Source organism: Symphodus melops (assembly GCF_947650265.1).
Source record: "Symphodus melops genome assembly, chromosome: 6".
Lineage (NCBI taxonomy): Eukaryota > Metazoa > Chordata > Actinopteri > Labriformes > Labridae > Symphodus > Symphodus melops.
In genome coordinates this window covers 5,817,470-5,845,431 of record NC_136696.1, presented here as the reverse complement: position 1 = coordinate 5,845,431, position 27,962 = coordinate 5,817,470, and the positions used below count along the sequence as shown (strand labels likewise).

The following is a 27,962-nucleotide window of genomic DNA, read 5'->3' as shown; positions in this document are numbered from 1 at the left end:
GTCTACATCTTTCATACAGAAATTGGAAAAAGTGCTCCCGGACTGTGTCAGATACTTGATCTACAGAAGACCATATGCAATCTAATTTAATGACAGACTGAGAATCATCAGATAGAGAACGTCTAAATAAAATGGCTTCAATGTACAGTATTGATCTGCAGGACTTCAGTCAGTTTATGTAAGAGCAAGGGTTCTCAAACTTTATTAGACCATAGACCTCTTTCAGGTGAAATTTTTTTTCAAGGAACCCCTCATTATTGTAATGTTGATAAACATTAATGTACTATGTTGTACTTTGAAACAATAGAATTAGGCTTTTCTTACATTCCAAGTAATTCATTTTATAAACTTTTAGAAAATGTTGTCCCCTGTTGACAGACATGGCATGATTATATCGTTATATAGTTGATCTAAAGTGGGTGGGAATATTTGACAAAATAGCCTATTTTATTGGTGTAAGAGGTCCCAGTTTGGAGATTTGCTTTTTCAATGATGCAGAAACATTTGCAATTTTTACAATTTTTTAATAGATTATTCTGCGGACCCCCAAGCTTTGGTTCACAGACCCTACTTTGAGAATCAGTGTTAAAGTACCAGACAATGAGAAAATGAATGAGGGAATTTACCATCAAACTGGAGTTACAAGGTCCGACATTTCAATAAACTCAGACTGAAACATTCTTTTGTTCAAATCGTAGCATCTTGTCTTTAATTTTTATGTTGCAAATGGAGCTGCTGTAATGCAAGAAAAATCTCAGACAATGTCTAACAATAAAATATATCAAATATAATCACTCTTGATTTCTCAATAAAGCTGTGTACTTATTTTTTTCTCATTTGTATTTGATTTCTGGATAGAACATAATAAATGATGACAAAAAGCAGTTTTCCAGTGCTTATGTATTTTATTTTCATGTTTCACATCATATTATATGGTGAAATGTACAGTAGATGATCAGTCAGGCTACTTTACTCGGCCTCTTTTCCCTAAAGACAAAAAAAGAGTGTTGAGGCATGTTCATTTCATGTCACTAAACTCAAACCAATAGTAGCTCCAAATGTTACCTTGCCAGTGTCACGGCTCTTAGCTCTCAGCTTGTTAACTTGGGACTCTGCAATGTCTGCACGTTCCTCAGCCTCCTCCAGCTCATGCTGGACCTTCCTGCACTTGGACAGATGAACATTGGCCTGCTCCTCCTGGAAAACCATTTACAAGGTTTAAAGGTACTGAAAATTGTATAATTTTATATTTTATAAATGTTGAAATAATTATTTGGAGAACAGGAGTAAATACTCATTTTCTCATTGACAATTCTTTTGTATTTCACACAGAGGATCAGTGATTTTATTAAGATACACCTCTAGGACATGATAGTGACCATTCTTGTTGATATATATTTGTGTGTGCAATATTTGTGCCATGATTGTTTAGTGTGGCAGATGTTGCATTCATGTGTATTTCCTGTACTTTACTCATGTTGAAAAATAATATATATATATATATATATATGTATGTATATATATATATATATATATATATATATATATATATATAAAAAATATGATCTGTACAAAAAAGCAACATTAGTTTGAAAAATGTATGTCATTTTATCTCTATATTACGGTATTTATGAATATTGATAAGTCTCTTACCGCTTCCTCAGCCTGCCTCTTGTAGGCCTTCACCTTGAGCTGCAACTTGTCAACCAGATCCTGCAGCCTTGAAACATTTTTCTTGTCCTCCTCAGTCTATGATAAAAGATTGGCATTAAATCAATATCATCTAGGCATCATGTAAAAATCCAATGTCTAAGTGACTGTATACCTGGTAGGTCAGCTCCTTCACTCTCCTCTCATATTTGCGAACGCCCTTAACAGCATCAGCTCCACGTCTCTGCTCAGCCTCAACCTCTGTCTCCAGCTCACGAACCTTCAGAAAAAATCAAACCTTACATGTACATATACATTTTTCAAAGTCTTGCACCAGTTCTACAAATTCTGAACAGGATTTTCTCACCCTAGACTCAAGTTTCTGGAGCTGCTTCTTGCCACCCTTCATGGCCAGATTCTCGGCCTCGTCCAGACGGTGCTGCAGATCTTTGACAGCAACCTCAAGGTTCTTCTTCATCCTCTCCAGGTGAGCACTGGTATCCTGCTCCTTCTTCAGCTCCTCAGCCATCATAGCAGCCTAGATGAAATTGCGTTAAATATTAATGAGACATGTTTGTGAAAGAAAAATCTGAAGATTTCGAGTAAAATGAAAATTACATCAGTGATGGCTTTCTTGGCCTTGTCTTCTGCATTTCTTGCTTCCTGAACAGTGTCATCGACTTCACTTTGAATCTGGACCAGGTCAGTCTCAAGCTTCTTCTTGGTGTTCAGAAGGCTTGTGTTCTGAAAGAATAGGTAAAAGTTAAAACATAATTACCATGCCGCAGGGGGAACCAAAAGGTTCCCAAGAAATGATTTGTAAAGCTGTGTAAAAAATAAATTAGAACAGATATTAAAAATTCACCTGAGAGTGCAGGAGACCAACACGCTCACTTGCGTCCACCAGCTCCTGCTCAGCAATTTTGCGGCTTCTCTCAGTCTGTTCCAGAGCAGCTCTAAGTTCCTCAATTTCAGCCATCATGAGACCGTTCCTGCGATCTACCATAGCAGCCTGTTCCTTCAGGTCATCCTGAGCTCTGACAGCATCATCAAGATGCAGTTGTGCATCCTAGTGAAAAATGGCAGGAAAATATTTCCTTGAATACCAAATAGTGCACTGACAACAATCTACCATCAAATTCTGTGTGATTCAATACCTTCAACTGTGCCTGAACATTCCTCAGCTGCTTCTGGGACTCAGCAGCCTGGCGATTGGCGTGGCTCAGCTGAATCTCCATTTCATTCAGGTCTCCCTCCATCTTCTTCTTGATTCTCAGGGCATCATTCCTGCTCCTGACCTCAGAGTCCAGATTGCTCTGCATGGAGTCAATCACCCTCTGGCTGTTCCTCTTGATCTGCTCCATCTCCTCGTCCTTCTCAGCCAGCTTCCTGTCTACCTCACCCTTGATCTGGTTGAGCTCAAGCTGGACACGCAGGATTTTGGACTCTTCATGTTCCAAAGTTCCCTAATGAATTTAAAGAATTAAAATATAAATCTTTAAATTATGTGTGTCCATAATGATTTCGAAATGGTTTTCAGAGGATTTTCCCTGAACAATTGTACCTCAGCCTCTTCAAGAGCTGTCTGGATCTCAGACTTCTCAGACTCCACCTGCTTCTTGGACTTCTCCAGCTCATGGATGCTCTTACCAGTTTCACCAATCTGTTCAGTGAGATCTGAGATCTCCTCTGCAGAGAGAATCATGTGTTTTGTATCATTAAGTGTTAAAAGTTTATTAAGTATTAAATACTTTGCTTCTGTAGTATGTAATATGAACTCACGTTGCAGGTTCTTGTTTTCACGCTTCATGGTCTCCAGCTGATCCAGAGCTTCCTCATATGAGTTCTTCATCTTGAACAGCTCAGTGCTGAGAGAACGAGCCTCCTTCTGAGCTCCCTCAAGCTCTGCCTGACCCTCCTCATACTTCTGTTTCCACTCTGCCAACACCTAAAAAGCCATTTATTTGCTTAGTTGTTTATTAATGCAATGGCGAATAACGGTAGTGTGTCTTTGAATACAGAGTACAGTTGATAGAGGGAAATGTTACCTTGTCAAAGTTTCTCTGCTTCTTGTCCAAGTTGGCAGCCAGGCCATTCGCTCTCTCCACATCAATCATGAGGTCCTCCACCTCACTCTGGAGCCTCTGTTTGGTCTTCTCCAGAGAAGCACACTTGGAATTGACAGCCTCAATCTGTTCCTCAGCCTCCTGGAGGCGCTGGGCAAGCTTTTTCCTGTTTGACAAGTGTGATTGGTCTCAGTGAAAACTTTAATAATCCATTTAGCACTGATGATGTTTTCTCCACATACTAATGCAAATTAATGAAATCCTCCAACATGTTGACATTTTAAACTAGATCCACCCATGAAAGGAGTACTAACAGTTCAGGCAGTACATTTGTCATTTTCAGTTAAGCTGTAATGCTTTACTTAGACTTTTTTTTTTTTTTTTCTTTCTTGAAAACTAAAAGTTTAAACTGTACGTACTTGGATTCTTCAAGCTCCTCAGTGCGCTGTATGGCATCAGTTTCATACTTGGTTCTCCACTGAGCCACTTCACTATTGGCCTTGGACATTCCACGCTGCAGCTCAGCCTTTGCCTCCTGCTCCTCCTCAAACTGCTCCCTCAGCAGGTCACAGTCATGACGGGCTGATTGCAGTCCATGGGCAAGGGCATTCTTGGCCTAAAGTAAGAAATGCCATCAGTATGAAAATGTATTAAATCACACATACAGAGGTTTCAGTAAGAATTGAAAGTTTTCTTACCTTAACCTCCTCTTCAATCTGTCTCTTCAGCTCTTCAATCTGCTGAGTGAAGGCCTGTTTGCCTCTGGTCAGCTGGGAGACAAGAGCTTCTTTCTCTTCAATTTGACGACCAAACTCGCCTTAACAGACCAATATCAGGAAATATTAGTTTGTGTTACATTTGAAAATAACCAACTACTGTACAGGTATTTCACAGATAACTTTAACATACCATTTTCTGTCAGGAGACGTGCTTTCTGTGCACCCATGTCATTCATTTGACGGACATTTTCATCATTCTTGGTCTTCAATTCGCTGAGTTGGTCCTCAAGGGTACGGCACATCTTTTCAAGATTTCCCTGATGATGAGAAACAGAGATCATATCAGTAACCATTTGTTTTCTAATATGTAAATGACCTTGTTTACTATACTAACTTGGTTATTAAAGTAGCACAAAATGCTTTGTCTACCTTTGCTTTGGCAACAGCCTCCATGTTGCTGGAGAGGTCATCAATCTCCATCTTGTATTCACTCTTCTCCTTCTCAAGCTTCTGCTTGACACGCTGAAGGTTGTCGATCTGCTCTCCCAGCTCAGCAACGCTGTCAGCCTGCTTCTTGCGAAGAGCAGCGGCAGTGGCTTCATGCTGCAGAGTGGACTCCTCAAGATCACGGCGGAGCTTCTGGAACTCTGCTTCGCGTTTCTTGTTCATTTCAATCTGGGCAGCAGTGGCTCCACCGGCCTCCTCCAGCCTCTCACTGATCTCCTCAAGTTCCCTGGAGAGGTCAGCTCTCTGCTTCTCAACCTTGGCACGAGCTGCACGCTCAGCCTCAATCTCTTCCTCCAGTTCCTCAATGCGGGCCTGTTAAATGTAGGTGTGTTGTCTTTCAGTAAACATTAACTTTACAAAAAAAACAATATGTATTCTGTTTACTGTAACACAATATGTTACCTGAAGCTCCTTGATCTTCTTCTGAAGCTGAGCACCCATTGACTGCTCATCCTCAATCTTGCTAAGGAGCTGGCTGACTTCAAAGTCCTTCCTGAAAGAATCATAGATACATTTCTTAGTGAGAGTTCATGCTGTTATAATAACATCTGTGTATGCTTTTGTTAAAATAAACAAAAGTTACTTTTTAAGTTTCTCGTCATTCTGCTGCTTGTCATTCTCAAGATCCATTATGGATTCCTGGGCCAGTTTCAGATCACCCTCAAGCTTTCTCTTGGCTCTCTCAAGGTCCATACGCAGCTTCTTCTCTTGCTCCAGAGACCCCTCGAGCTAAACAATAGTATACTACTTAATCATCAGGATTCAATACCATGTTATTTTCCAATCTGAAGGACTTGTGAACTTACATCATCCACTTGCTGCTCAAGCTTGGTCTTGGCCTTGGTCAGAGTGTTGACCTTGTCCTCCTCAGCCTGCAGATCATCAAGAGTCTGCTGATGAGCTTCCTGAAGGGCTTTCTTCTCCTTGGTCAGCTTGGCAATGCTCTCATCCTGAGAGGCCATCTCCTCAGTCAGGTTCTTCACCTAAATGTGCAAGCAAGACATTGTCATTGAGGGAAGTGTTTAGATGGAACTTGATGGATGAGATAGATTTCTAAACCCAGACCTTGTTCTCAGTGGCATGTTTCTCCTTCTCCACTTTGGCCAAGGTAAGCTCCAGATCATCAATATCCTTCTTGAGCTCAGAGCATTCATCCTCCAGTTTTCTCTTCTTGGCAGTGAGCTCAGCATTGATTTCCTCTTCATCCTCCAGCCTCTCAGTGGTCTCTTTGAGTTTGGCCTCCAGCTGAATCTTGCTCTTAATAAGACCCTCACATCTCTCCTCAGCATCAGACAGATTCTCTCCTTCCTAGTTTATCATGAGGAAATAGATGTCAGCAAATCAATATTTGATTACATTAGTCATTATTTCAGTTCATCAATGTATACTTACAGATGCGACTTGCAGCTGCAGGTCATTCTTCTCCTGCAGAAGGGACACCATCTTCTCCTCCAGCTCCTTCTTCTTGGACAGGGCAGCAGCCAAATCGGTCTTCATCTTGTCATAGTTCTCCTTCATCTGCTGAAGCTCCTTCTCAGTTTCAGCGCTCTTGAGCAGAGGCTTGATCTTGTAGTAGACTTTCATCCATGGCCAGTGTTTGACATTCATGAATGAGCGGACGTTGTACTGGATGGTATAGATGGCATCCCTTTGGATAAACAGTTGCTGTTATAGACTCTCATTTAATTTATTAACATAACATGGTGTAAAAAATGTTTAGTTTGAAACCTACCTTCTTTCTGTCATCTTCACAAACTCCGTTCTCATGAGGTAACCACGGCAGAGAGCCTGAGTCATGGTGACCAGATGTGCCAGCTTGTCATCTCTCATCTCCTCAAGGGTACCCAGAAGACCAGCCTTGAAGAACACCTAAACAAATTTACAGATAACAGAAATCTTCATTATAAACTGCTCATTGTGAGGACATTTCTATGAAATGGCTGAAGGTAGCTATACTTGAGAGAACACACATTTTTTGTTCGAGACATTAGCAGTTTAGATGCAGTATACATTTAACCTGTGACAGACGTTGCTATTCAAACTCCTTTCACTTTCTGAGGTACGAAACCTGATAGAATGCATTCATGTTTTTCAACAGCAATTTGGTTACAGGTTAATTTCTGCCAATGTTGAAGGAGTAAAAGTTTGTTGCACATTCCGTAAAATTAAGAATAGGCTTGAAATGAAAGGAGTGTATTATCAAAACTGCAAAATCTGGGCAAGATGAATATGGGTTATAGTCTGCATTGAATCAGGTACTCTGCAAAGTGTACAGAGTATTTATGGCCACATGGGTGCACTATTTCTCCTCATTTGTCTTTCTAAACTTCACTCATTCCCTGATACATGGCCTGATTTTCCCATGATGATTAATTCAAACTTATGGTAAGATGCTTTTGAGTTAAGTTTTTGCAATTATACAGCAAAGATAATGACTTAATCACAAACATTGAACTACAACTAAGTCCATGATGGCAATCAAGGTGTTTACCTTGGTGTGTCCAAATTTGTACTCATCATGAGGAACATCAATTGATCCAAGCAGCTTCTCTGAAGCCTTCTTGTTGTCAATGAACTGGCCCTCAGGGATGACACTGGCATTCAGCACCTTGTATCTTTTATAAGAAAGTTCATTGTTAGTGTGATTGTTGCCTTTGAACCTTCTGTATCAAAACATATACAATATGTATAGACACCTCTGCTTGAAGTCAGCATAGAGGATTCTGCTGGGGAAACCTTTCCTGCAGATTCTGATACCCTCCAGTACACCGTTACACCTGAGCTGGTGGATGACCAGGAAGTTCTCCATCAGACCTGTAAAAAGACGTTCATTACAGTCATTAAACATTTAACAACAACATACAAGCATCCCTCAAAGACTCTATTCCATTGATATTTTCTATGTACCTGGAGTCTTTGACTCATTGGGAATCAAGCAACGCACAAAGTGAGGATGAGTGCTCCTCAAGTTAGTCATCAGCTTGCCCAAGTTCTCCTGTAGATCCACAATTTAAAGTGATGTTATTTAATACACATCAGTTTGTAGTATGAGTGAGAGGTGATTTCATAACAATGTCTTCAAAACCTTACCCTAAACTGTGAAGACACAGTCTGCATAGAACCACCCTTCTTCTTGCCTCCCTTCTTGCCAGCCTCTGTTGATATGTTTAACATTCACATAAAGTTATGCTAGTGTTTTGAATAATGTACATTTTGTTGAAAATGAAGTGAAACGACATTACATTTATTTTATTTTAATGTTTGATTTTCCTACCTTCAACAACAGGAGGGTAGAGAGCAGCCAGCAGCTTAACTGAGGACTTCTGGTACAGCTGAACAACAGAGTCATTCAGTGGATCCTTGTTCTTGTCCAGCCAGCCAGCAATGTTGTAGTCCACAGTACCAGCATAGTGCACCAGGGAGAAGTGGGCCTCAGCCTTGCCCTTTGCGGGCTTGGGCTTCTCAAATGCTTTGTTTTTGCCGAGATGCTGGTCATACAGCTTGTTCTTGAAAGATGTGTCTGTTGCCTTGGGGAACATGCACTCCTCTTCAAGGATGGAGAAGATACCCATGGGCTTTAGAAGAGGGAAAGACATATATTATATTTATTTGCATACATTTACATTGAGTATTAGAAAGAACAATTATGTTAAAACACCAAATGTAATTGTTACCTTCTCAATCAGCTCAATACAGGCAGCCAAGTCCATACCAAAGTCAATGAACTCCCAGATAATACCCTCCTTCTTGTACTCCTCTTGCTCCAGGACAAACATGTGGTGGTTGAAAAACTGTTGCAGTTTCTCATTGGTGAAGTTGATGCAGAGCTGCTCCAAAGTGTTGAACTGTAAGGGGACATAACACCAGAATTAGTTTTTGCAGACAAAACGAGTGTTCATATCATGAAAAGTCAGTCAGGTACTGAACTGTTGGAGATTAAGCTTACATCAAAGATTTCAAATCCAGCAATATCCAGCACTCCAATGTAGAACTGCCTTGGCTGTTTAGTGTCCAACATCTGGTTGATACGAACGACCATCCACAAGAACATCCTCTCATAGATAGACTTGGCCAGGGCAGTCACTGAGTTCATCACCTGAATGAAAACACAAATACATTTTGATTAAAGTCAGGAAGGAAAACACTAAACTTCCTTTTATGATTTGAAGTGACACCATATATCGAATATAAAGATGTTTTTTACATAGTAATTAATAAAGTCCACATTTTTCGTTAACTGGTAATTTATCAAACTCACGAGGAGTAACTATAAATAAATGCTAACATTTGATTGTGATATTAGACTCAAACTACCTTAGTGAAGTGCTATTTTTATATACTTTTTTAATATTTACCTGAGGTACAGTCTGTCCCTTGGTCACATACTCATTTCCGACCTTCACTCTGGGATAGCACAGAGCCTTCAGCATGTCAGCAGAGTTCAGACCCAGCAGGTAAGCAATCTTGTCAGCATCTGACAAAAGTGAAAAGATTCATTGTTAAATATTCATCATCTAATTGTGAACTGAAATTCTGTCAAGAAACAAAGCCAAAAAGAAATCTTATTTCTGTTGCTCCGAAACTATTTTTAACAATAAATAAATTAGCTAACATTTAGATCTCACCTTCTGTGCCATCAGGCTCAGCCTGCTCCTCACGCTGCTTCTGCTTGAACTTCATACTACCATGGTGGAGTACAGCACCAGTCATCTTATAGATGCTCATTTTCTCTTCATTGGAGAAGCCCAGGATGTCAATAGCGTTCTGTGTTTGAAAGAGGTGTCCAAACAAACAATTGTCACATAAGAACTTGTGTTCATGATGTTGCATTCAAAAGCATAATTTATACAGTATCTATCTTAATATCATGCAGTGAAGCGCACTCACATCAGTGGCTTCCAGCTCAAGTTTGTCATCAATGCTGGCAACAGTGATCTGACCCATACTACACATGGGGAAGTCATAGGGGTTGCTTGTGATGAGTGCCATTTCTGGAGATCAAAAGGTTATAAAATTCAATGCATTGTCATGTATTAAATGTATAGAGTGGTTTAACATTGAGGAACATGTCGATGTGTTTACCAATAATCTCAGGTTTGTGGTTGGTCATCATCTGGTAGAAGATATGGTAGCCTCTCTCCTGCTCAAGCTGGAATGTCACTCTAGACTTCTCCAGCAGATCTATGAATAATGTTCATGAGTCACACTGGCCAATTCTTCATTCTAGTTATTTGTATGTCATAGTCGTATTGTTACTTACATGTCTCAATATCAGCACTAGACAGTTTGCCACTTGTGCCGAAATGGATTCTGATGAATTTACCCTATTTGGAAAAAAGGCATTTTTTTATTTAACACCAGGTAACATGGACAATGTGTCACAAGACATCTGATTTACAGAAATCCCTCCATACTTACGAAACGAGATGAGTTGTCATTCCTCACAGTTTTGGCATTACCATAGGCCTCCAGCAGAGGATTAGCTGCAATAATCTGATCCTCAAGGGAACCCTGTAATGGTGGTTTAGTGTTGGTATAAAAATGGTCAATTTTCTATCCAATAGAAAAATATCACATACAGACAAATTGGAAAAAAAAAAAAAAATTGTTAACAGTAATTTATCCCACCTTTGATGTGTCCCTCTTCCCACCACCAACTGAGATGGTTGCAAAGTACTGGATGACACGCTTGGTGTTCACAGTCTTTCCAGCACCAGATTCTCCACTAGGTATAGAAATGACTTTAAGAACTTGTTTGATGTATTTCTTGAGGTATTTAAGTCATAATTAAACACATTTTAAACTTACGTGATCAAGACAGACTGGTTCTCCCTATCTGTTGACATAGACATTCAAAAATAAAAAAAATTAACTCTGTTTTCTTGAAGTAGAAACATCATTTACTGATAAATGATATGTATCTTTATGTCTTACCAGTAAGCATGAACTGAAAAGCGTTGTCAGAGACGGAGAAGATGTGGGGTGGAGCCTCCATACGCTTCTTGCCTCTGTAAGCATTTACAACCTCTTGGTCGTACACTGGGAGCCATTTGTAGGGGTTCACAGTGGCACAGAACAACCCAGAGTAGGTCTGAAAGCAGTCACAGAGATTCAACAGTTACTTCAATGTTTCAAACAAGTAAATCAATGTTAAAATACGTCTTGTTTCTTGTTAGGGCCCATTTTCTTACGTAGATCATCCATGCTGCATAACGCTCTTTGAGGTTATAAAGCACAGAGGCTTCATTGAGATGGGTCATCATGGCCATGTCCTCAATTTTGTCGTACTTGGGAGGGTTCATTGGAGTGACGTCATCTTCTTTAACTGTCTTCTCCTGGAACAGGACACTTGTTACAATGAGGATAGTTCATGTTGATTAATGTGAGTCTGACTTTATAATACCAACCTCCTGAGTGTCAAGGGTTTTGACGGTGACTTTGCCACCTTCCTTCTTGATGATTGTTCCCTTCACATACAGCTCCTTGGTATCAACCACATAGCAGGCACTCTTGGCATCAAAAGGTTTGCTTTGAGCCTCGATTCTCTCCTTCTCAGGCTTACGGAGGTAAATGGCAGCCTTGCCGTAAACGGCCATCTCTGCGTCCGTACTCATGGTGGCTGCTTTTATCTGATAGATAATAATGATTGAAATGACAGCTCAGACTGAGTTTTAAGTTCATGTTAGTAGACAATAATTAAACTTAAAATAGTCTTGATGGTAAAACATATCTGTATCGAAACTCTGTTGTGCATAATAAATTGATTTATAGAATTAATTCTGGGATACAGCTTAAATTTACAACACCATCCTTGTTTAACTAACTGATTTCATTATATACATCACAAATATGTGTCACACATAAATTACATTTTCAAAGATCTCTTACCTGACTCTCTTCTCTGTCAGTAGGTAGTATTCGCCAATCCTGTTCAAAACAGTTTAACAATTGTCAGAGGAGGTGAAAAAACAGAGCATCACAGACTCAGTATCTGAAGCATTGCAGAACAAAGATTTACCACAAGCAGGAACTCCCAGGTCTTCTGTGTCCTACCCGTTCTTGGACTGCTACTTATATTGAATGGGGCGTTGTTGACACCTCCAGAGTTAAATGTGGAATGGATTCCAAATTTGGTATGGCATTGTAGTCCATCATGTGTGGGAGATCATTTAAAGAATGTGTTTGAAGTTTGAGTAGGCCTATAGTGTTTCAGGTTTCATTAGTATAGCCAGCATTGAATTATTGCTTTACTATTTTTTTGTTTAGATTAATTGAAGGCTCTCTTGCCTCTTATGCTCTATAGAAGTCACAATTTATTTAGAAATAGTCCTGTTTCTTTCTTGTGGTTAAATTCCAACTAAAAAGAGGAAATTGATCACTGCATTTGTTCTCTAAAGAAGCACTATAATTTAATTACTATTAATCAGTCTTTTCTTTTTATTGTTAAAGTTGTACAGTATTTTGTTATTTAAATAATCGTATATTGATTATGTAATAAGGCTTCGGTATTGTTTTTTTTGTTTTTTTACATACCATTGTTTAAACAATAGCCTACTTTTAAAAATGTACTGTTTCCCAAATAGTGTCTGAAGAATAAACTCGCCAAATTCCCCGTTGCTCTTCCTGCATCTCCCCATACTGTGTGTCATAGTCTTGGTGGTGAGGGCTGTTTCGTCTTGAGCCTTTCTGCCCCTTTAAAGACGTTTTTTCTTGCCAATGTAATTATGCTACTTTGCGAAAAATCGTGCTTCTCACGCCGGGTCTTTGTAATACAGTCAGGTATTTTACCTGCTTTTTGTGAGATGACAATGAGTATGGTCTTTCTAACCTAGAATACTCTTTGTAATATTAAATCACAAAGATTAGCCTAATGTTTTACCTGTTTTTTTGTAAAGCAACTTGAGATAACACAAATATATTAGGCTATTGATTGATTGATAAAGATTGATGTCAATGAGATTAGGTTTAATTTGTGTCTCCACCAGTGTCGGAACTCCAAACTGAGTCTTTGCGCTTCATTGATGTTTTTCTCCCGTGTCAGGTGTGTCAAGTTGCTACTCCTAAAAACACGTCATTGTCTGATATGGGATCATCAAAATAAAAGCATGCCATAGACTTAATATAGTAAGACTCTTATTGTGACGCTTCTTCCAGAAATACATTGTGAAATCCTGGATTTGACTGCGCTTTAGAGACACAACACCTCGGGGTGATTCTCAGTAATACTGCATGGAGAACTTTTAAATCGAGTCACTGTCACAGCCCGCATGTTTGAATCATCTTGGAATTTTAAACACACGAAACATCGTCGAGTTTCACTAACTTTAAGCTAACCCGCTGATGTTTTATCATATCACGGTCCATGAGATAATGCTTCTGTTGCCCCTAAAGCCCAGTAATGTCGAGTTCTCTGAACAGTGAAGGCGAAGAAGCTGCAGCATGTCTCTGGCTCTGATAGTGAGTACGACCAAAACGGTGTCATCTGGCTCCATCTACCAGACGTGTTGGTACCGGATTTTAGTAGTTTAATAAAAAATAATGCCTGTATTTAAAATATTAATAATAGGCATACACCATAATTCTTGATACTCTCGAGAGCTCTTTAACATCCGTAAGCCAAAACTGTCATTATTCACAGCTTAATCTAGATGTAAAGTCGGTGCCTGGGTTGCATTGCTGAAGAGAGTAGGCTGTAGTTTATCACAGCGAGTCGTTACCAACCCGAATATTGCCTCAAACATATAATGAAATGAAGCATTTAATAGTAAAGCTAATGTATTTATTCAGGTAAAAGTTGACTCAATGATATGCCTTAGTTTAAAGATTGTATGTACAGTCTTATATTATAGACCTAGTTTATGTGTGCAAAATATGAGGAAACACTTTGTTTCTTTTGAAAGTAGGCTACACGTTATAGAATGCCTTTTAAACTAAAGTGGCATATTAGTGTGTCATTTGGAAAAGACAACCAGTTACATCTGTGAATAAAAAAATTGAAATCAAACACAATCATGTGCAGCCTATCAGCTCTAGGATATGCTACACTTTATTGGTGACCAAAAACACACTATGAACCACTACCTCAACAGGTAAACCTTGTAATAACGTTTTAGTATAGGTTAGTCTCCTTGTTTGAGAGAAAAACTGATCTCAGAATGTTGAGGTAAATTATACTCTGAAAGGTTGTGCTCTCTGTTAAACTACAACAAAAAGTCTAATCTCCAAAAGTGAGCACAAATGGTGTGGTTTAGTGAACTGAATAGATTTTTAATTGTATCCTGTGGGCACCACAGATGGCTTGAAAGATGTAACCTTGTATTCAGTCAGTGGGGGTGCACTTGGTTTTCCAAACTTCATTCTTGAAATGTTTGACATTTACAACCTAGTGTTTGGCATTTCTGGACCTAAAAACAGTTTAAACCTTTAGCTCCATGACTTTGCAGTCACCTATTCCAACAGAGAATTATACTGTGTAATGTTTCACTATAAATGCAAAAGGATGAAAACGCATGACACAAAGGAATGTAAGATCAGAACATGTTTTATTATGGTGCATTTCAAATCACATTGTAGGATTAGAATTAGCCCATCAACTAGAGTGCTTTACTCAGTCTATTTTAACTGTGAAAAAAAATAAGGCTTATGAAGGTTTTTACTATTCTTTCCTCCTCTGAAGGTTTGTTTCATTCTAAACCAGCATCAGATACTTGATCTACACAAGACCATAATACAATTTATAGCAATGACAAACTGAGGCTCATCAGATAGAGAACATCTAAAATGCCTTCAGAGTAAAGTATTAATCTGCAGGACTTCAGTGTTTGTTAGAGTACCAGACGAAGAAATAAAAGAGGAATTTACCATCAAAAACAGGGTCGCACATTTTAATAAGGTCAGACTGAACTTTTTTTTTGTGCACCAGTCAATACTATAATTCAATGTAGAGCTGAATCCCAGATCAAAGCTCTTATGAAGCATCTGAATAGCTGTCTGGTGTTTGAATGATGTGTCAAATGTTTATATTTTGTCTTTAATTTTCATGTTGCAAATAGAGCCACTGTGATGCAACAAACATTTCAGACAATGTCTAACAATCACAATTAGAATTGGTTTTCATTGCCAAGTACATTTGCACATACAAGGAATTTGTCTTGGTGTATTGGTGCAAAAACAGTTAACAAGTACTTAAATGAAATAAAATACAATATAAAAAGCATTTACCAATATACAGTATAAAATAGAATTTAAACAATTTCATATATTACAAACAAAACAAAATGTACGAAGGGTGCATGAAAAAAAAAGTAAATTCCAGTGAGTGTTTATGTGGGCAAGGCAAGTTAATTTTTATAGCACATTTCAACAAGGCAATTCAAAGTGCTTTGAATGTAACGTATAAAGAAACAGTTTTGACCTTCACATTGCTGTTACGTTTTCTGCCTGTGGGGCTGATGAGTCTGTGTTATGTTGGGGGAGGTTGGAGGGCAGGGACATTGTTCATACGGCTTAGGCAGAAATCACAGGGGGGGTCTGGACCCCCCCAAATCCTAGAAAAATACAGAATTGTCCCCTCCAGTCTTCATATCAATAAAACATTTAATGTTTTGTTATATATTAATAGGCTTTGAAAACACTTGTTCAAAATAAAGTCGCGAAACAATTACTTTTTTACTTTTTTAACGATCAGGCCCCCCCCCCCCCCCCCCCATTGCCTTTACAGTATTTTCATCCACTGCTGTAACCCCCCACTATTGCTGAACTGTATGGACTACAAGCACACATGAGGTCTCTTTAGAAAGCTAATTATCTGCAGATTCAGAATGTGTTGACATTATCTTCATTAACAGTAAGACAGGCAAACTTCTCTTAAATTAAGACCACAGTCTAGTTGGAGATAGAAACACTCTTTGATCTGCAGGGATTACGGTTCTCCATTGGTACAACAAATTTCTGTCAGTTTCACAATCGCAATAATATTTATTCTCAGTGTCAATCAGACAGAAAAAAGTGGAGGAGAAATGAGTTTCAAAAACCTCCAAAAAGCTTAATTTGCATGTGACAATTGTTATTTCTTTCAAAAAGGACAACAAGCTTACAGTTGATGTCGGCATGCAAAGTGTTCATTGTTCAGTGTGGCTTAAAAGTATTAATCAACATGTCCTCTTTGTAGCCTACATTTAATGATCTTGATAAAACAGTGCTTTTTGGCAGCCTTGGTGTCCCCCCCAGGAATTGCTCTTTAAAAAAATTCCTGTTAGTTGTCCCCCCCAAAACTGAAGTGAGATATTCACCCTTCGCTGACAGCTGAGGGAAAGAAAATAGTGAGCCAATATTAGTGTAACCCCATTGAGCTTAAAAAAAAGACGGTATATGGCCTAAAAGCTCAGCTGCCACATCACCTTTGTAAGGTACGAATTAAAATGTATAAAGAAACATTTAACAAAAATGTTTAAATGTATTTAATTGATTACAAAATAATAAAGTAATGTTTAAAGGATGTACCTACATTGTGTTTCTGTTTAAAGATTTTTGCATGAGGGGTTGAGACTGATGCTGGTTTATAGGCCATGGAGGAACATTTCAACTGTATCTGGTACAGTAACTTAATATGAAATCCAATCATTCCTGATTTGTCAATAAGGCTGTGTATGAGAATTTCTTATTTTATTTCAGATATGCACATATGAACTTTCTTTATACTTTTCTGTACTTTTCTATCTAAGGGAAGCAAAAGGAAGAAAACGACCAGACAAAGCAGTTTACAAGTGCTTGTATATTTTATTTTCATGTTTCACATCATATTATATGATGAAATGTACAGTAGACGATCAGCCAGGCTACTTTACTCGGCCTCCTTTCCCTAAAGACAAACAAAAGAGTGTTGAGGCATGTTCATTTCATGTCACTAAACTCAAACCAATAGTAACTTGAAATGTTACCTTGCCAGAGTCACGGCTTTTAGCTCTCAGCTTGTTAACTTGGGACTCTGCAATGTCAGCACGCTCCTCAGCCTCCTCCAGCTCATGCTGGACCTTCCTGCACTTGGACAGATGAACATTGGCCTGCTCCTCCTGGAAAACCATTTACAAGATTTAAAGGTACTGAACATTTTACAATTGTATCAAAAGATTTTTTAAATAATTATTACGTTAATAGGTGTAAGTCATAATTTTGTATTGACTTTTTAAAAAATATATATTTTACACAGAGGATCATTGATTTTATTATGATGCACCTTTAGGGCATGACAGTGACCATTCTTGTCAATATACAGTAAATAGTTTTTATGCTGGGTGTACAATATTTGTGTCATGAATGTTTGGTGTGGCAGATATCTTGTACTTTTACTCATATGTTGCATAAATAATATGAACTGTAAAAAAAGCAGTTTGAAAAATGTACGTCATTTTATCTCCATGTTTATGACTATTGATAAGTCTCTTACCGCTTCCTCAGCCTGCCTCTTGTAGGCCTTCACCTTGAGCTGCAACTTGTCAACCAGATCCTGAAGCCTGGTAACATTTTTCTTGTCCTCCTCAGTCTATGATAAAAGGTTGGATACATTTTATTTTTACATAATATATAGGTAATAATGATTTGATACCAATGTCTAAGTGACTGTATACCTGGTAGGTCAGCTCCTTCACTCTCCTCTCATATTTGCGAACACCCTTAACAGCATCAGCTCCACGTCTCTGCTCACCCTCAACCTCTGTCTCCAGCTCACGAACCTTCAGAAAACAATTAATATGGAATTAACAACTATAATTTTTTAAAGTATTACTCTTGTTGTTAATATTTCTTGCTGTTTTGTATCAAGACTTTTACCCTAGACTCAAGTTTCTGGAGCTGCTTCTTGCCACCCTTCATGGCCAGATTCTCGGCCTCGTCCAGACGGTGCTGCAGATCTTTGACAGCAACCTCAAGGTTCTTCTTCATCCTCTCCAGGTGAGCACTGGTATCCTGCTCCTTCTTCAGCTCCTCAGCCATCATAGCAGCCTAGATGAAATTGCGTTAAATATTAATGAGACATGTTTGTGAAAGAAAAATCTGAAGATTTCGAGTAAAATGAAAATTACATCAGTGATGGCTTTCTTGGCCTTGTCTTCTGCATTTCTTGCTTCCTGAACAGTGTCATCGACTTCACTTTGAATCTGGACCAGGTCAGTCTCAAGCTTCTTCTTGGTGTTCAGAAGGCTTGTGTTCTGAAAGAATAGGTAAAAGTTAAAACATAATTCCCAAGATGAAATGATTTGTAAAGCTGTGTAAAAAATAAATTAGAACAGATATTAAAAATTCACCTGAGAGTGCAGGAGACCAACACGCTCACTTGCGTCCACCAGCTCCTGCTCAGCAATTTTGCGGCTTCTCTCAGTCTGTTCCAGAGCAGCTCTAAGTTCCTCAATTTCAGCAACCATGAGACCGTTCCTGCGATCTACCATAGCAGCCTGTTCCTTCAGGTCATCCTGAGCTCTGACAGCGTCATCAAGGTGCAGTTGTGCATCCTAGTGAAAAATGGCAGGAAAATATTCCCTTGAATACCAAGTAGTGCACTGACAACAATCTACCATCAAAATCTGTGTGATTCAATACCTTCAACTGTGCCTGAACATTCCTCAGCTGCTTCTGGGACTCAGCAGCCTGGCGATTGGCGTGGCTCAGCTGAATCTCCATTTCATTCAGGTCTCCCTCCATCTTCTTCTTGATTCTCAGGGCATCATTCCTGCTCCTGACCTCAGAGTCCAGATTGCTCTGCATGGAGTCAATCACCCTCTGGCTGTTCCTCTTGATCTGCTCCATCTCCTCGTCCTTCTCAGCCAGCTTCCTGTCTACCTCACCCTTGATCTGGTTGAGCTCAAGCTGCACACGCAGGATTTTGGACTCTTCATGTTCCAAAGTTCCCTAATGAAAGTAGAGATTTAATATATACATATTTATTCTTTAAAATACATGTGTCCATAATGATTTTCAAATGGTTTTCAGAGGATTTTCCCTGAACAATTGTACCTCAGCCTCTTCAAGAGCAGTCTGGATCTCAGACTTCTCAGTCTCCACCTGCTTCTTGGACTTCTCCAGCTCATGGATGCTCTTGCCAGTTTCACCAATCTGTTCAGTGAGATCTGAGATCTCCTCTGCAGAGAGAATCATGTGTATTGTATTATTAAGTGTTAAAAGTTTAGTAAGTATTAAATACTTTGCTTCTGTAGTATGTAATATGAACTCACGTTGCAGGTTCTTGTTTTCACGCTTCATGGTCTCCAGCTGATCCAGAGCTTCCTCATATGAGTTCTTCATCTTGAATAGCTCAGTGCTGAGAGAACGAGCCTCCTTCTGAGTTCCCTCAAGCTCTGCCTGACCCTCCTCATACTTCTGTTTCCACTCTGCCAACACCTAAAAAGCCATTCATTTGCTTAGTTGTTTATTAATACAATGGCGAATAACGGTAGTGTGTCTTTGAATACAGAGTACAGTTGATAGAGGGAAATGTTACCTTGTCGAAGTTTCTCTGCTTCTTGTCCAAGTTGGCAGCCAGGCCATTCGCTCTCTCCACATCAATCATGAGGTCCTCCACCTCACTCTGGAGCCTCTGTTTGGTCTTCTCCAGAGAAGCACACTTGGAATTGACAGCCTCAATCTGTTCCTCAGCCTCCTGGAGGCGCTGGGCAAGCTTTTTCCTGTTTGACAAGTGTGATTGGTCTCAGTGAAAACTTTAATAATCCATTTTAGCACTGATGATGTTTTCTCCACATACTAATGCAAATTAATGAAATCCTCAAACATGTTAAAATTTTCAGCTAAGCTGTAATGCTTTACTTAGACATTTGATATTTTTGTTTTTCTTGAAATGTAACAATTTAAACTGTACGTACTTGGATTCTTCAAGCTCCTCAGTGCGCTGGATGGCATCAGTTTCATACTTGGTTCTCCACTGAGCCACTTCACTATTGGCCTTGGACATTCCACGCTGCAGCTCAGCCTTTGCCTCCTGCTCCTCCTCAAACTGCTCCCTCAGCAGGTCACAGTCATGACGGGCTGATTGCATTCCATGGGCAAGGGCATTCTTGGCCTGAAAAAAGAAAATGTCTTCAGTATGAAAATGTATTAAATCACACATACAGAGGTTTCAGTAAGAATTGAAAGTTTTCTTACCTTAACCTCCTCTTCAATCTGTCTCTTCAGCTCTTCAATCTGCTGAGTGAAGGCCTGTTTGCCTCTGGTCAGCTGGGAGACAAGAGCTTCTTTCTCTTCAATTTGACGACCAAACTCGCCTTAACAGACCAATATCAGGAAATATTAGTTTGTGTTACATTTGAAAATAACCAACTACTGTACAGGTATTTCACAGATAACTTTAACATACCATTTTCTGTCAGGAGACGTGCTTTCTGTGCACCCATGTCATTCATTTGACGGACATTTTCATCATTCTTGGTCTTCAGTTCGCTGAATTGGTCCTCAAGGGTACGGCACATCTTTTCAAGATTTCCCTGATGATGAGAAACAGAGATCATATCAGTAACCATTTCTTTTATAAATGCACATGACCTAAAGTAAAGTAGCACACAATGCATTGTCTACCTTTGCTTTGGCAACAGCCTCCATGTTGCTGGAGAGGTCATCAATCTCCATCTTGTATTCACTCTTCTCCTTCTCAAGCTTCTGCTTGACACGCTGAAGGTTGTCGATCTGCTCTCCCAGCTCAGCAACGCTGTCAGCCTGCTTCTTGCGAAGAGCAGCAGCAGTGGCTTCATGCTGCAGAGTGGACTCCTCAAGATCACGGCGGAGCTTCTGGAACTCTGCTTCACGTTTCTTGTTCATCTCAATCTGGGCAGCAGTGGCTCCACCGGCCTCCTCCAGCCTCTCACTGATCTCCTCAAGTTCCCTGGAGAGGTCAGCTCTCTGCTTCTCAACCTTGGCACGAGCTGCACGCTCAGCCTCAATCTCTTCCTCCAGTTCCTCAATGCGGGCCTGTTAAATGTAGGTGTGTTGTCTTTCAGTAAACATTCACTTTACAAACAAAACAATATGTATTCTGTTTACTGTAACACAATATGTTACCTGAAGCTCCTTGATTTTCTTCTGAAGCTGAGCACCCATTGACTGCTCATCCTCAATCTTGCTAAGGAGCTGGCTGACTTCAAAGTCTTTCCTGAAAGAATCATAGATACATTTCTTAGTGAGAGTTCATGCTGTTATAATAACATTTGTGTATGCTTTTGTTGAAATAAACAGTTACTTTTTAATTTTCTCGTCAGACTGCTGCTTGTCATTCTCAAGATCCATTATGGATTCCTGGGCCAGTTTCAGATCACCCTCAAGCTTCCTCTTGGCTCTCTCAAGGTCCATACGCAGCTTCTTCTCTTGCTCCAGAGACCCCTCGAGCTAAACAATAGTATACTACTTAATCATCAGGATTCAATACCATGTTATTTTCCATTCTGAAGGACTTGTGAACTTACATCATCCACTTGCTGCTCAAGCTTGGTCTTGGCCTTGGTCAGAGTGTTGACCTTGTCCTCCTCAGCCTGCAGATCATCAAGAGTCTGCTGATGAGCTTCCTGAAGGGCTTTCTTCTCCTTGGTCAGCTTGGCAATGCTCTCATCCTGAGAGGCCATCTCCTCAGTCAGGTTCTTCACCTTAATTTGCAAGCAAGACATTGTCATTGAGGGAAGTGTTTAGATGGAACTTGATGGATGAGATAGATTTCTAAACCCAGACCTTGTTCTCAGTGGCATGTTTCTCCTTCTCCACTTTGGCCAAGGTAAGCTCCAGATCATCAATATCCTTCTTGAGCTCAGAGCATTCATCCTCCAGTTTTCTCTTCTTGGCAGTGAGCTCAGCATTGATTTCCTCTTCATCCTCCAGCCTCTCAGTGGTCTCTTTGAGTTTGGCCTCCAGCTGAATCTTGCTCTTAATAAGACCCTCACATCTCTCCTCAGCATCAGACAGATTCTCTCCTTCCTAGTTTATCATGAGGAAATAGATGTCAGCAAATCAATATTTGATTACATTAGTCATTATTTCAGTTCATCAATGTATACTTACAGATGCGACTTGCAGCTGCAGGTCATTCTTCTCCTGCAGAAGGGACACCATCTTCTCCTCCAGCTCCTTCTTCTTGGCCAGGGCAGTAGCCAAATCTGTCTTCATCTTGTCATAGTTCTCCTTCATCTGCTGAAGCTCCTTCTCAGTTTCAGCGCTCTTGAGCAGAGGCTTGATCTTGTAGTAGACTTTCATCCATGGCCAGTGTTTGACATTCATGAATGAGCGGACGTTGTACTGAATGGTATAAATGGCTTCCCTGCAGAAAAGAGGAAGATGGTGTAACTGACCATTTTGTTGTGTGACATTTTTTTAATTAAAAACTAGCTTTGTCCAACATGCCTCCTCTCTGTCATCTTCACAAACTCCTTTCTCATGACGTAACCACGGCAGAGAGCCTGAGTCATGGTGACCAGAGATGCCAGCTTTTCATCTCTCATCTCCTCAAGGGTACCCAGAAGACCAGCCTTAAAGAACACCTAAACAAACGAACAAAGATGAAAATAAATGTTGTAAAAACTCATGTACAGTAAAGACATCTATAAGTTATAAACATACTCACTCAATAAAAGAAACATCATACTCATGGTGTTCTACTAGAAAGTAGAACACCATAGAAAAAAACTCACTGAAAGTATCTTACCTTGGTGTGTCCAAATTTGTACTCATCATGAGGAACATCAATTGATCCAAGCAGCTTCTCTGAAGCCTTCTTGTTATCAATGAACTGGCCCTCAGGGATGACACTGGCATTCAGCACCTTGTATCTTTTATAAAAGACTCCATTGTTAGTGTGATTGTTGCCTTTGAACCTTCTTTGTCATAAAATAAACAATATTTATAGATACCTCTGCTTGAAGTCAGCATAGAGGATTCTGCTGGGGAAACCTTTCCTGCAGATTCTGATACCCTCCAGTACACCGTTACACCTGAGCTGGTGGATGACCAAGAAGTTCTCCATCAGACCTGGAAAAAGACATTCATTACAGTCATGAAACATGTAACAACAACATACAACCATTCCTCAAAGACTCTATTCAATTGATATTTTCTATGTACCTGGAGTCTTTGACTCATTGGGAATCAAGCAACGCACAAAGTGAGGATGAGTGCTCCTCAAGTTAGTCATCAGCTTGCCCAAGTTCTCCTGTAGGTCCACAATTTAAAGTAATATAATTTAATACACATCAGTTTTGTGTATGAGTGAGAGGTGATTTCATAACAAAGTCTTCAAAACCTTACCCTAAACTGTGAAGACACAGTCTGCATAGAACCACCCTTCTTCTTGCCTCCCTTCTTGCCAGCCTCTGTTGATATGTTTAAGTAGACATTATTTAGAACACAACATACAACATTCAAATAAACCAATGCTTGTGTTTGAATTACTGTACATTTTGTTGAACATAAAAAAAATCATTATATATATATTTATAAATCTACTTTATTGTTTGGCTTTCCTACCTTCAACAACAGGAGGGTAGAGAGCAGCCAGCAGTTTAACTGCGGACTTCTGGTACAGCTGAATAACAGACTCATTCAGTGGATCCTTGTTCTTGTCCAACCAGCCACCAATGTTGTAGTCCACAGTACCAGCATAGTGCACCAGGGAGAAGTGGGCCTCAGCCTTGCCCTTTGCGGGCTTGGGCTTCTCAAATGCTTTGTTTTTGCCGAGATGCTGGTCATACAGCTTGTTCTTAAAAGATGTGTCTGTTGCCTTGGGGAACATGCACTCCTCTTCAAGGATGGAGAAGATACCCATGGGCTTTAGAAGAGGGAAAGACATAATGTTATTAGATTTATATTTACATACATTTACATTGAGTATTAGAAAGAACAATTATGTTAAAACACCAAATGTAATTGTTACCTTCTCAATCAGCTCAATACAGGCAGCCAAGTCCATGCCAAAGTCAATGAACTCCCAGATAATACCCTCCTTCTTGTATTCCTCCTGCTCCAGGACAAACATGTGGTGGTTGAAAAACTGTTGCAGTTTCTCATTGGTGAAGTTGATGCAGAGCTGCTCCAAAGTGTTGAACTGTAAGGGGACATAACACCAGCGTTAATTTTTGCAGACAAAACGAGTGTTCATATCATGAAAAGTCAGTCAGGTACTGAACTGTTGGAGATTAAGCTTACATCAAAGATTTCAAATCCAGCAATATCCAGCACTCCAATGTAGAACTGCCTTGGCTGTTTAGTGTCCAACATCTGGTTGATACGAATGACCATCCACAAGAACATCCTCTCATAGATAGACTTGGCCAGGGCAGTCACTGAGTTACTGACCTGAGTAATAAAACATATAAAGTTTGATTTAATTCAGTGAGGTATTTAGAAAACACTAAACTTACTCTCATGATAAAAAATGAGGTACCTGAGGTACGGTCTGTCCCTTGGTCACAAACTCATTTCCGACCTTCACTCTGGGATAGCACAGAGCCTTCAGCATGTCAGCAGAGTTCAGACCCAGCAAGTAAGCAACCTTGTCAGCATCTGACAAAGGTGAAGTGATTCAAAGTTAAAACAATCAGCAACTGATTGTGAACTAAAATCCAGACAGAAAACACAAAAAACTGATTTTTGTTGTTCCAAAACTATGGTTTTAGCTAACATTTAGATCTCACCTTCTGTGCCATCAGGCTCAGCCTGCTCCTCACGCTGCTTCTGCTTGAACTTCATGTTACCATGGTGGAGTACAGCACCAGTCATCTTGTAGATGCTAATTTTCTCTTCACCAGAGAATCCCAGGATGTCAATAGCGTTCTGTTTGAAAGAGGCGTCCAAACGAAAGATTGTCACATAAAAACATGTGTTAATGATGTTGCATTCAAAAGCATAATTTACAGTATCTATGTTCATATCTTGCACTGAAGCGCACTCACATCAGTGGCTTCCAGCTCAACTTTGTCATCAATGCTGGCAACAGTGATCTGACCCATACTACACATGGGGAAGTCATAGGGGTTGGTTGTGATGAGTGCCATTTCTGGAGATCAAAAGGTTATAAAGTTCAATGCATTGTCATGTATTAAATGTATAGAGTGGTTTAACATTGAGGAACAAGTCGATGTGTTTACCAATAATCTCAGGTTTGTGGTTGGTCATCATCTGGTAGAAGATATGGTAGCCTCTCTCCAGCTCAAGCTGGAATGTAACTCTGGACTTCTCCAGCAGATCTATGAATAATGTTCATGAGTCACACTGGCCAATTCTTCACTCTAGTTATTTGTATATTGTATTAGTATTGTTACTTACATGTCTCAATATCAGCACTAGACAGTTTGCCAGTTGTGCCGAAATGGATTCTGATGAATTTACCCTATTTGGAAAAAAGGCAGTTTTTATTTAACACCAAGTAACATGGACAATGTGTCACAAGACATCTGATTTGCAGAAATCTCTCCATACTTACGAAACGAGATGAGTTGTCATTCCTCACAGTTTTGGCATTACCATAGGCCTCCAGCAGAGGATTAGCTGCAATAATCTGATCCTCAAGGGAACCCTGTAATGGTGGTTTAGTGTTGGTATAAAAATGGTCAATTTTCTATCGAATGGAAAAATATCGCATCCATGAAAAATAATATTTTGCTAACAGTAATTTATCCCACCTTTGATGTGTCCCTCTTCCCACCACCAACTGAGATGGTTGCAAAGTACTGGATGACACGCTTGGTGTTCACAGTCTTTCCAGCACCAGATTCTCCACTAGGTATAGAAAAGACTTTAAGAACTTGTTTGATGTATTTCTTGAGGTATTTAAGTCATAATTAAACACATTTTAAACTTACGTGATCAAGACAGACTGGTTCTCCCTATCTGTTGACATAGACAGTCAAAAATAAAAAATAATTAACTCTGTTTTCTTGAAGTAGAAACATCATTTACTGATAAATGATATGTATCTTTATGTCTTACCAGTAAGCATGAACTGAAAAGCGTTGTCAGAGACGGAGAAGATGTGGGGTGGAGCCTCCATACGCTTCTTGCCTCTGTAAGCATTTACAACCTCTTGGTCGTACACTGGGAGCCATTTGTAGGGGTTCACAGTGGCACAGAACAACCCAGAGTAGGTCTGAAAGCAGTCACAGAGATTCAACAGTTACTTCAATGTGTTTAACATGTAAAGCAATGTTAACAAACATCTTGTTTCTTTTTAGGGCCCATTTTCTTACGTAGATCATCCATGCTGCATAACGCTCTTTGAGGTTATAAAGCACAGAGGCTTCATTGAGATGGGTCATCATGGCCATGTCCTCAATTTTGTCGTACTTGGGAGGGTTCATTGGAGTGACGTCATCTTCTTTAACTGTCTTCTCCTGGAACAGGACACTTGTTACAATGAGGATAGTTCATGTTGATTAATGTGAGTCTGACTTTATAATACCAACCTCCTGAGTGTCAAGGGTTTTGACGGTGACTTTGCCACCTTCCTTCTTGATGATTGTTCCCTTCACATACAGCTCCTTGGTATCAACCACATAGCAGGCACTCTTGGCATCAAAAGGTTTGTTTTGAGCCTCGATTCTCTCCTTCTCAGGCTTACGGAGGTAAATGGCAGCCTTGCCATAAACGGCCATCTCTGCGTCCGTACTCATGGTGGCTGCTTTTATCTGATAGATAATAATGATTGAAATGACATCTCAGACTGAGTTTTAAATTTATGTTTGTAGACAATAATTGAACTTAAAATATTATTGATGATTAAACATATCCACGTTGAAACAGTGTTGCTATACAATTAGTTGATTTTTCAATTCATTCTTGGATGCAGCTTAAATTTACAACACAGTCTTGTGTTATTCGCTTTCATTATGTGCATCACTAATATGTCTCACACATAAATTACATTTTAAAAGATTTCTTACCTGACTCTCTTCTCTGTCAGTAGGTAGTATTCACCAATCCTGTTCAAAACAGTTTAACAATTGTCATAGGAGGTTAAAAAACAGAGCATCACGAAATCAGTGTCTGAAGCATTGCAGAACAAAGATTTACCACAAGCAGGAACTCCCAGGTCTTCTGTGTCCTACCCGTTCCTGAACTGCTGCTTATATTGAATGGGGTTTTGCTGACACATCCAAAGTTAAATGTGGAATGCATTCCAAATGTGGTATGGTAATATAGTCAGAGATGTGTAGGAGATCATTAAAAGCATGTGCTGGAAGTTTAAGTATAGTGTTTCAGGTTTCTTTAGTGTGGCCAGCATAGGATTATGGCTTGAGCATTTCTTTAGTTTAGATTAGCAGTCGACTGTCCTGTCTCTTATCCTCTCCAGAAGTTAATTAATTTATTTAGAATAAGTCCTGTGTTTTCTTTCCTGTGGTTAAATTCTAATTAAAAAGAGGAAATTGATTACATTACTACATTTGTTCTCTAAAAAAATAGTCTATAATTGAATTATTTTTTATTAAACTTTTTATGTTAAAGTTGAGCAGTACTATATTATTTATATCATTTTATATTAATTATGCAAAAAGGTTTGGGTATTGTTTTTTGTTTTTTTACATACCATTGCTTGAGTGATACTTTTAAAAATGTACTGGTTCTTAAGAATAAACTATTCCCCGTTCTTCTTCCTGCATCTCCCCATATCTCTATTTTATAGTCCTGGTGGTGAGGGCTGTTCCTGGATCCTGCGAATGATTTCTGCCTCTTAAAATAAGTTTTTTCTTACCAATGTAATTTTCCTACTTTGCAAAAAATTATACTCATGTTGGATCAAGGTCTTTGTAATATAGTAAGGTCTTTTACCTGCTTTTTGTGAGATAACAAGTATGGTCCTTTTTACCTCTCGGTAATATTTAATCATGAAGAGTAAGGTTTTTTTTACCTGATTTTTGTAAAGCCTCTTGAGATAATGCTTGTTATGAATTGGCGCTGTACAAATAATGATTGATTGATAGATAGGTATCAGTTAAATTAGATTTAACTTTTCTCTTTAAAATATGTGAGGCTCATTATTATAAAACAA

The 27,962-nt window shown here is 39.3% G+C and overlaps 1 protein-coding gene across 3 annotated transcripts; it reads right to left on the bottom strand.

The window, feature by feature from the left end:
• Positions 1–954: 954 nt before the first annotated feature.
• LOC306825219 (myosin heavy chain, fast skeletal muscle) lies at positions 955–26,601 on the bottom strand. 3 transcript variants are annotated; one of them, XM_079345819.1, is made up of 40 exons: positions 26,380–26,601; positions 26,164–26,307; positions 25,907–26,063; positions 25,780–25,807; positions 25,600–25,696; positions 25,401–25,493; positions 25,244–25,307; positions 25,066–25,164; positions 24,871–24,974; positions 24,613–24,751; positions 24,363–24,481; positions 24,125–24,274; positions 23,853–24,023; positions 23,447–23,747; positions 23,228–23,292; positions 23,045–23,132; positions 22,834–22,951; positions 22,629–22,752; positions 22,328–22,464; positions 21,989–22,244; positions 21,662–21,904; positions 21,403–21,579; positions 21,180–21,325; positions 21,002–21,092; positions 20,522–20,911; positions 20,304–20,430; positions 20,093–20,211; positions 19,813–20,009; positions 19,434–19,617; positions 19,168–19,333; positions 18,950–19,074; positions 18,536–18,844; positions 18,244–18,447; positions 18,022–18,147; positions 17,771–17,941; positions 17,569–17,673; positions 17,388–17,483; positions 16,882–17,013; positions 1,066–1,146; positions 955–987 (listed from the first exon to the last, which is right to left on the bottom strand). In XM_079345819.1, exons 1-40 carry the CDS (start codon positions 26,584–26,586, stop codon positions 970–972), a joined length of 5,868 nt encoding a protein of 1,955 aa, XP_079201945.1. In that variant the 5' UTR covers positions 26,587–26,601; the 3' UTR covers positions 955–969. The 3 variants fall into 3 exon arrangements, with proteins under 3 accessions (XP_079201945.1, XP_079201947.1, XP_079201946.1); XM_079345821.1 differs by lacking the exons at positions 16,882–17,013; positions 17,388–17,483; positions 17,569–17,673; ... (33 more) ...; positions 26,164–26,307; positions 26,380–26,601 and adding exons at positions 1,654–1,749; positions 1,826–1,930; positions 2,018–2,188; ... (32 more) ...; positions 11,134–11,277; positions 11,350–11,574 and having other exon boundaries at positions 1,066–1,197; XM_079345820.1 differs by lacking the exons at positions 955–987; positions 1,066–1,146; positions 16,882–17,013; positions 17,388–17,483; positions 17,569–17,673 and adding an exon at positions 2,149–2,175 and having other exon boundaries at positions 17,891–17,941.
• Positions 26,602–27,962: the final 1,361 nt, after the last annotated feature.

What these genes read in the sequence shown, in the direction of transcription:
- LOC306825219 (XM_079345819.1), bottom strand. Translation starts at nt 26,586, where the DNA reads ATGAGTACGGACGCAGAGATGGCCGTTTATGGCAAGGCTGCCATTTAC. An exon ending in ACAAATTTGGACACACCAAG is followed by an intron (nt 22,465 to 22,628) that starts GTAAGATACTTT and finishes TCGTTTGTTTAG; the next exon opens with GTGTTCTTTAAGGCTGGTCT. An exon ending in AGAGGCAGGCTGAGGAAGCG is followed by an intron (nt 17,014 to 17,387) that starts GTAAGAGACTTA and finishes ATGGTTTTCCAG; the next exon opens with GAGGAGCAGGCCAATGTTCA.